The sequence below is a fragment of the Apis cerana genome, linkage group LG4, assembly GCF_029169275.1.
Source record: "Apis cerana isolate GH-2021 linkage group LG4, AcerK_1.0, whole genome shotgun sequence".
In the NCBI taxonomy this organism is placed as follows: Eukaryota; Metazoa; Arthropoda; class Insecta; order Hymenoptera; family Apidae; genus Apis; species Apis cerana.
Window position 1 is genome coordinate 11,328,878 of NC_083855.1, and position 9,262 is coordinate 11,338,139.

The 9,262-nt window shown below is 21.6% G+C and overlaps 3 protein-coding genes across 6 annotated transcripts; 2 read left to right on the forward strand and 1 right to left on the reverse strand.

The window, feature by feature from the left end:
* Positions 1-24: 24 nt before the first annotated feature.
* LOC108001835 (protein cornichon homolog 4) lies at positions 25-1,436 on the reverse strand. The gene is made up of 4 exons (XM_017063079.3): positions 1,064-1,436; positions 729-797; positions 400-653; positions 25-306 (listed from the first exon to the last, which is right to left on the reverse strand). Exons 1-4 carry the CDS (start codon positions 1,142-1,144, stop codon positions 237-239), a joined length of 474 nt encoding a protein of 157 aa, XP_016918568.1. The 5' UTR covers positions 1,145-1,436; the 3' UTR covers positions 25-236.
* Positions 1,437-1,560: 124 nt separating this feature from the next.
* LOC108001821 (intraflagellar transport protein 57 homolog) lies at positions 1,561-4,738 on the forward strand. 2 transcript variants are annotated; one of them, XM_017063050.3, is made up of 8 exons: positions 1,712-1,898; positions 1,992-2,151; positions 2,227-2,360; positions 2,460-2,508; positions 2,597-2,762; positions 2,830-2,938; positions 2,997-3,338; positions 3,613-4,738. In XM_017063050.3, exons 2-8 carry the CDS (start codon positions 1,994-1,996, stop codon positions 3,777-3,779), a joined length of 1,125 nt encoding a protein of 374 aa, XP_016918539.2. In that variant the 5' UTR covers positions 1,712-1,898; positions 1,992-1,993; the 3' UTR covers positions 3,780-4,738. The 2 variants fall into 2 exon arrangements, with proteins under 2 accessions (XP_016918530.2, XP_016918539.2); XM_017063041.3 differs by having other exon boundaries at positions 1,561-1,898; positions 2,227-2,508.
* Positions 4,739-4,881: 143 nt separating this feature from the next.
* Positions 4,882-9,193, forward strand: LOC108002399 (protein croquemort). 3 transcript variants are annotated; one of them, XM_017064084.3, is made up of 9 exons: positions 4,882-5,023; positions 6,694-6,828; positions 6,893-7,056; positions 7,151-7,292; positions 7,387-7,590; positions 7,653-7,864; positions 7,947-8,238; positions 8,299-8,372; positions 8,488-9,193. In XM_017064084.3, exons 2-9 carry the CDS (start codon positions 6,712-6,714, stop codon positions 8,759-8,761), a joined length of 1,479 nt encoding a protein of 492 aa, XP_016919573.1. In that variant the 5' UTR covers positions 4,882-5,023; positions 6,694-6,711; the 3' UTR covers positions 8,762-9,193. The 3 variants fall into 3 exon arrangements, with proteins under 3 accessions (XP_016919573.1, XP_016919557.2, XP_016919566.1); XM_017064068.3 differs by lacking the exon at positions 4,882-5,023 and adding an exon at positions 5,125-5,434; XM_017064077.3 differs by lacking the exon at positions 4,882-5,023 and adding an exon at positions 5,478-6,607.
* Positions 9,194-9,262: the final 69 nt, after the last annotated feature.

The window sequence follows — 9,262 nt, forward strand, 5'->3', positions numbered from 1 at the left end:
AAAGGTTAAATTGATGCTAAAATCTTTTCAATCTTATGGAAGTCTTATATTTTAAAAATCTTAATTATTAATGATGCAATACAAGTTAAGATTAAATAATAATGAAATACAGAATATTTTTATATATGTTAACAAAAATCATTTGGTGTTTACAACATAAAAATAAATAAGTAATCGAATATGATTATAATAAAAGACAAAGATGTATAAATGATGTTTAAATTTTATCATTACTATCAATTTACATGTAATAATCCATCTTCATTTCTATTGATAGGATCTCCTTTTAACAATGCAATGATCATACTGAAAAATATGTAATGAACATTTTCTTAACCTTTTGTTCGTTAAACTAAATGATTAAATAATAATTTAATATATATATACATATATACATACCAATAAAGATAAATAAAAAAGAAAATTAGATAATATCCAAGATAAATCATACAATCTCTTGTATGCCTTTTTAATTGTCCACGGTTATGGATTTCTGTAGGATCATAAACTCCCATATTACCACTGGGCACTCCAGAGTATTCATAAACTAACCATAATGTCATAGGTAAATTCACCAAAAACAATATTAATTGTCCATGTGTTAATAATAAACATTCTAAGAATAAATGTGCTATAAGCTTTGGTACTACCCACTGTAAAATATTACTATTTAGTATTAGTTATATTATTTTTTTATTAATTAATATTTATAACAAATTTACAATTACCGTGTTTAATTTTGAACAACACTGTTGAGCATTCAAATAATCACATTCTAAATCTGATAAGGTTATAACCTATATTACATATATATTAGTTCTAAGATAAGGAATCTAATTACATTTTTGTTAACAAAGTAAAAAAATTATTTTAAAAAATTTTAAAATTGAATACAGCGCCATTAATTATAATACTATAAAAACATATATGATAAAAAGTCCCTAAATATATATTTTCAATAAATCCTATATAGACTTCAAGAATAAAATTTTATAATTATATATGAATAACAAAATACAAATATAGTAATTTTTTTAAAATTTTTGAAATATAAAAAGGATACAAAATACACTAAAAGAAAAAGTACTGAACCGGTATCGATTAAAGCTAATACGAACAACAACGGCTCAGATATTAAACCCATTCTAATGATCTTGATTAGTGTAAATAGTCTTTAGATAACATTAGGATCGAATCTGATGATTCATGTATACTTTTCTTTAAAGTATAGAATTACTTGAAATACTTTCCACGTGCAAAGTTCAATAAACATAAGAGAAAACTGAATTGTCAAAATCGACAAAACGAATAACTTACGATACTACCAACTACTGAGAATACTTTTCTAATATTGCCTTCTTCAAACTAATACCGCCTAGTCATAGATGATAATATAACGGAATTCTCTATATTATAAATATTCATACTCGTACTTTATACCGAAGATAAAATATAATATAGATTTAAAACTTTCATGTTATTAAAGTGATTTACTAATTTAAAAAAAAATCATAGTAGTGACCTCTATAATTTTTAAACATTAATTTAGAAATTCAGTATAATCAATGAAAACGATAAAATAAGAAAAATGTAAAAAATAATACTTTATATTTTTAATTACATACTTCTAAATACAATCTCTATCTCTATCTATAAACATAATAAAAAACATAATAAAAAAGAAGATATTAAATCTACATTATATGTTATCCATGTTTATTTTATTGAGTCGATACTAAAAAAAAATAGATAAAATGTAAACATATTATATTTAAGAACGAGCAAAGAAACGAGTTATTTATTTAATATTATTATTAAATTGTATATTTTCTAATTACTAATATAAATTATTTATACAAATAAATAAATTTCTATATAAAAATAGAATAAAATAAGAAGTATATATATTAATTCTTATAAACAAATTTTATTTACATTTGTTATTTGTTATTTGTAAAAATAATTTTTAACATATAAAATTATAATTACAGAAATGTTTCGAGACACTCCGAAAATTATCATAGAAGATGCATCTTCTCCATCTGCTTCATATGTTATATATATTAAAATGGAAGATTTATTAGAAAAATTAAAATTGTTACATTATGATACTGAATTTTTATCAGAATTTAAAATAAAAGCTATAAATAGGTAGTATAATTATATAGAAGTATTTCAATTTTATCTTGTTATAAATTATTAAAAAAATATTGATTCAAAATATAGGAATTATTTTGTAACACAAACAAATCCAGGAGAACAATTTTATACATTTACATCTTTAGCTGCGTGGCTAATTAGAAAAGCAGGTGGAAATTTTGAAGCTCCACAAGAATCGGATGACCCTAATGCTACCATAGGTTTAATATTGGATCATTTAAGAGATACTGATGTATCAATAGAATTTCCACCTAATAAGCTTAAACAAGGAAGTGGTGAACATGCAATTTATGTTTTAGATAATTTAGCAGATGGGGCATTAAAAGCACAAAAATTTCAATGGAAAAAGTAAACTTTTTAAATTTAAAAAAGAAAAAAAATGTAATAAAAATATTGTAAGCATAATCAAATATCATAAAAAAATAAATATTTTTAGATTAGAAATATCACCTGATGAACCAACTAATGAACCAGATATAGAAGATGATGATGCAGAATTAATTTTAGAAAAAGTAGAGGAGGAAATGATGGCTGAATATGATGATGAAGATGAGGATATCTTACATGTTGATGATATTACAAAACTTTATGGACAAAACTTTGTAAATATGACAATTGATATATTTATATCATATTAATTATATTTTAACTTTTTGTAATATTTTGTAGAATGAAAGTCAGAAACCTGATGATATTTTAGAATCTAAGACAAATAGAGAAGAGTGGCAATTAGAATTGGAAAGAGTATTACCTCAACTTAAAGTAACTGTAAAAACAGGTATATAATATTTAATAAAAAATAAAAGAACAGATTTAAAAAGATAAATTTATTTCAGATTCAAGAGACTGGAGATCACATATAGACCAAATGAAACAATTACGTATGAATATAGCAACAAATTTAACTGGAGTAAAAAATCAATTAGATAAACTACATATTGATATATCTAATACATTGGATAAAATAAAAACAAGAGAATCCTATTTAAATAGACAACTTGAGCCTATTTTAAAAGAATATCAAATATTTCAAGATGAATTATCAAAAATCAAAGAACAATATAGAGATGTTAGTGGAGGTGTAACTGAAAGGACTAGAATTTTTAATAAATTATCGGAAGAATTGGAACAAGTAAAGAAAGAAATGGATGAACGAGGATCAAGTATGACAGATGGAAGTAAGTATTTTTTTAATCTCTGGTACGACAGTTGATCATTGCAGATTTTAAGATAAAAAATAAATCTTTTGAGAAAGGTAAATTAAATAAGAGATTTATGCTGCGAATGATATAAAATATAAGTAAATATTTATTTAAAATCAAATAATACAATTCAAATTGATAGTCAATACTTGTATAGAAGAGGTTAATTTTATAATATTAATATTATATATAATAATATTATAATATTATATAATATATTAAATGCATTAATCATAAATATTTTTTATAGCTCCATTGATAAATATAAAAAAAACGATTACTAAAATGAAAAATGAAATTTCTGAAATGAATGTTCGAATTGGTGTTTTAGAATATAGTTTAATGTGTGCAAGGATCCGAGATCGCACACAATTGCAAGAAGATATAAATAATCCAAATAGCATTGCGATAAGTTGAATGAGTATCATAATAATTTAAGTAATTTTTATTAACATTGCATTAATTGGCATTGTTATGAATGATATTTTCAACAAAATTTATCAGTATTGTTTTATTATTCTTTTATTATATTTAAAATAGATTGTATAAGATATGCCAAAAATGTTGAAATTATCCGTAAATTGAAAATTTCTGAGGTAATTTTAAACAATATTTTTCTTTGCCTGAAATATCCTTTAAATAACAATTATATATATAAATTAATTACAATTTTTGTTATGATTTTGTTAACAAAAAACATTGACCAATTATAAAGTGCATAGTCTAATCTAAAATTGCAACAGTAATATTGACTATATCCTATCGATCGAGCACGAACAAATCCGAACAACATATCTCGAAGAATTATGTATTAAATATAACAAATATTTTTTATCGATTAAAAATTATATTATTGAATAATATCACGAATAAAAATAAATATAATATTTAACATATTTTCTTCGAGATATTTTGTTTGTTCGATCAATAATATATAAGTACTATCACGATTCGATTAAGCTATGCATTTTGTGATTGGCCAGTGTTTTTTGTTAATAATTTTCAATAAACCGGAGAAAGTTTTTGCAAAGAAAAATGTTTAAAATTACTTCAGAGATCTTCAATGTATAGATATTTTAACATTTTTGGGATATCTTATTATATAGTTTGTGATATACATACTTTGCTGATAATAGTTATTGTTAAAAAGAATTTCATGAAGTATTTATTTCATATTAAATTTATAAAATTTTTATGCACTATGTATTTAACTTGTAAAAACTGATTATTCAAATATATAATATTTTTTTATAATTATTTTAAATAAAAGTGTACAATAATTAAAAATGTATTTATATAGAACTTATTTATAATTAATATTTATAATTAAAGATAATATAATTGAAAATAAAACATTATGTAACTGAAATCAAAAACATAATCGATTATTTATCGACTAGATAAATATGATAAATTTAATTCAAAGAGAAAGAACGTATTATGAACGCAAAATAAACTGCATTCCCTCCTCTTTCAACAATTTATCAAGTTGCAAAGTTGATCATTGTAAAGTTTTACACAGATCAGTCGTTGCGCGGCTTTCGTTAGCACTGAATGTGACGTACTATATATAGTGTTTTATAACTAATGATAATATTTTATAGCATTAATAGTTTTAAACAATTTTTAATCATTATAATAAATTTTCTTTTGATAAACAGGTTTGTAATTAAATTCATATAATTTTTTATGTGTACAAATTTCAATCATCTATCAAATTTTAAAAATTTATATTCGTAATTCTTTACGTGTTAACACTTTAATTTATTTTTTTTTTTTTATTCTCTTTTTTTTATATGTCATATCCCCATTATTTTTAATTAATTCATTGTAAATAAAAATTGATCATATAATTACAATTATATGTTTATATTAAATCTATTAAATTATACAATTAATATGCATTAAAATAAAATATTATTTAAGGGTCATTGACTCCTCTATCTCCTCGGCAGGATGCACTTTCTTTCTAGTTTTAAAAATATTCTTCTATGTTTATGTCAATTTTTCTTTAACTTTCACTAATGTTTTTACGTGCATTTTGAAACAGATTCTCTTCATGATTCATTCCGGTAAGATAATACTAATATATTTATATTTAAATAAATTATTTAAAATAATCAATTAAGTAACTTTATTCATTATTAAAATGTACAAAATTCATTATTAATTTTTAATTTTCGAATATTTTATAATATAAATATAAAATTGGATTATAATGTATATATAATTATAAACATATGACACATTAATCATCATGAATCTTTCGTTATCAATTAATTACAATTAGATATATATATATTTTTATTTTTTTATTTTATTTTATTAAATATATATACATATATTTTTTCTGCTTAATTTTGTAATTACAGCATTAAAGGAAATCATATTTATATAGTCATGTTTATATAAAATATATTTATATAATATCATATTTAAATAACTTGTTTAATTTATATCTTATCTCGGACGAGTATTATCAACGAATTTATATCCAACAAATTCTAATATCATACAAATATATAAGTAAAATAAGTAAAATATATAAGTAAAATATTTAAATAATACGTATATATATGTATGTTTTATAATGTTTTATACAACAATTAAAATATCAAACCATTAGTTTAAATAATAATATTACATAAATTATTTAAGAAAGATTTATACTTTTACAATGTTATAAATAATGTAGAATATCCAGCTTTGTAAATTTTTTTTCTGTTATAAATTATAAATTAACTGAATTAAATGAACTTTATCCAGTCTGATACAATATTAACTATGCATAAACGTCGTAGATCATCGAGTAGATATAAACCATCTTTGTTTTGTTTAAATCAATTTTATCTTTGACTATATATTGCGGCATAAGTATTACACGAAATGTTTTTTAATGTAACTTCATGTAGATTATCGATCTTCTATACATTTATTTAATATTATAATATTAAATTGTAATCACTTGAATGATATTTAAAATAATATAAATCTTAATCTTGTTTTTTCTTTTTGTGTTATATTTTAACCTGATATGTCATTGATTGTAACCACTTAATTGTGTGAACTGATTTTATTGAAAACATGAATCGTGTATTTAAGCTTGAACAAATCAATATAGTAATTATTGTTCTTAATGATAGTCGCATGTTTAATTCTATAAAATAATATAAACTTTTATAGAATGTATTCAAATAAAATTGAGAATAAATTAAAAGATATGTGACATAATAACAAACAACTGTGTAATTATTTATAACTATTTATTACTATGTATTGAATAATTTATAATTAAAAATAAATATTGGTTAAAAAAAATTTTTTTTTTCAGATCAGATAGTCAAACAAAATGATGAAGATTTATAAAAAACTTGCTATCATTTCTTTAATAGGTTCAGTATTAACAATTATTGGATTAATTACAGGAATTCTTTGGTCTACAATTTATTCTTCAATTATACATACGGTAAGTATAAGAATAATTTGTTATAATTTTAATCAATATTTATATCTTATATATTGTTTTATAGCAATTATCTTTAACACCTACATCTACAAGTTACAAGCTTTGGGAAGTAACACCTATTCCTATGTATCTGAAGTTATATATGTTTAATTTAACAAATTATGAAGATTTTATTTCAATTAATGGAACAAAACCAAATTTTGTGGAAATGGGTCCTTATGTATTTAGGTATCAAATTTATTTTATTATATTCAAATTAAATGTAATAGAATATTTTATTAATACAATAAATTAAATAATAAATGATATTTTATTATAATAGAGAAATTGATTATAAAGTAGAACAAAAGTGGCATGAAAATGATACTATAACATATCAAAGAAAAAGAGTATGGTATTTTGAAAAATCTTTATCAGCAGGAAGTTTACAAGATAATGTAACTAATATAAATCCTATAACTGCTGTATGTATCTTTTAATATTATTTTATATATATATATATTGATATATTATATATTACTTCGATTTATTATATTTTTCTTTTAATAATATTTTCAGAGTGTTGCATATGCATTAAGATATCAAAAACCTCTTATTCGTGATATAGTAGATAGAATAATGAAAGCAATAGATCAAAAATTAATAATTACCAAAACTGTTAATGAATTACTTTTTGAAGGTTATGATGATCCTATGTTGAAAATTGCTCGAAAGATGAATTTTACTAAAATTCCTTTTTCTAAATTTGCTTGGTTTTATGGGGTAAATATCATATTAACGTTATTAAAGCTATTATAAAATAATTGAAATTTTTTGATTTATAGAGAAATGGTTCTGCAACTTATGATGGAACATTTAACATGTTAACTGGTAAATCTAATTTACTTAATGTAGGAATAGTCAAAGAATGGAATTTTAATACTAGAGTAAATTATTATCCTGGAGAATGTGGAATAGTTAAAGGTACAAATGGTGATTTATGGCCACCATTACCTGATAATAAAACTATTTCTTTCTTTGTACCTGATATTTGCACGTGAGTTTAATTTTTTAGAAAAAGTATGGGAAATTAAATAAATATAATATAACAACAATAATTTTTATCAATATATTAATAGGAGTATGTCAGTAACATATGATAATACAACTATTCATGAAGGATTAAGAGGTGCTAGATATATTAGTGATGATACGATATTTGATGATGGTACAAAAGTATCGTCGCGTAAATGTTATTGTGTAGGAGAGTGCATTCCCTCTGGAGCATTAAATATTTCATTATGCAAATGGGGTGCTCCAGCATTTATCAGTTTACCACATTTTTATTTAGCAGATCGAAGTTATAGAGAAAATATCAAAGGAATGGAACCTAATAAAAAAAAACATGAGCTTTCAATATCCATAGAACCGGTAATTATTGTATAAAATCATAATTAATGATCAATAATTATTATAAAAAATTTGTTATAGAAAACGGGTGTTCCACTAAACGTAAATGCAGCATTACAATTAAATTTATTGGTACAAAATGACGCTCATATGAGGTAAGTTTTTGTTTCATCTTTTTTATAAATGAATAAAAGAAAATACATTTTTCTTAATAAATGAATGTTAACATCAAAATGAGACTTAAACAAATGTTTACAATATCATTTTCAGCATATTTAAAAATGTTAAGAAAACATTTGTACCAATGTTATGGTTTACTCAAGAAGCTTATTTAACTGCTAATTACGCTCGTATTATAAAATTTATTATTATTCTGGAATCTTTAGGTAGTATAACTTGTTATGGTATTGCCTGTATTGGCATTTTATTTATATCTATTGGCATTTTCTTATATATTAGACATAATTTTAGAGGAGAAGAAAATCAAGTTTTATTGTCAAAAAGATTTATCAACAATGATGATATTACTAGTATTAATGAATGATTAGTATATGAATATTAGATTATATAAAAAGATATTGTAATCAATATGACCAAAAGATAAAAAACGGTCTTCGAAATTCAAAAGTTTTTAAACTTTATTGAAACTGATATAATATAAGATAACATCGAAATAATTGTGAAAAGATTATATTAATAGAAATTTAATGCATTGTTTATAAACATGCTTTTAAATTGTACGATAATCAAGTGCCTCATTGCTTTAGTAAAAATGGATATTAAAATTAGCATAAAAGTAGATATTTCGAATATTTGAGAATGATATGCATATCTTTCTTAAACAAACAATAGAAATTTGTAAATTTTTGTCTTTGTCTCTCCTATTTTTCTAGCGATTCAAAATATATATTATATTAGATATATACATATTTTTATCTATATAAAATATAAAAAAATAATAAATATTAGAATTATATTTATCAAGTTTAATTCATGTTAATATTTATCATGTAGTTAAAGTTATAGCAATTACAATGCTGTTACA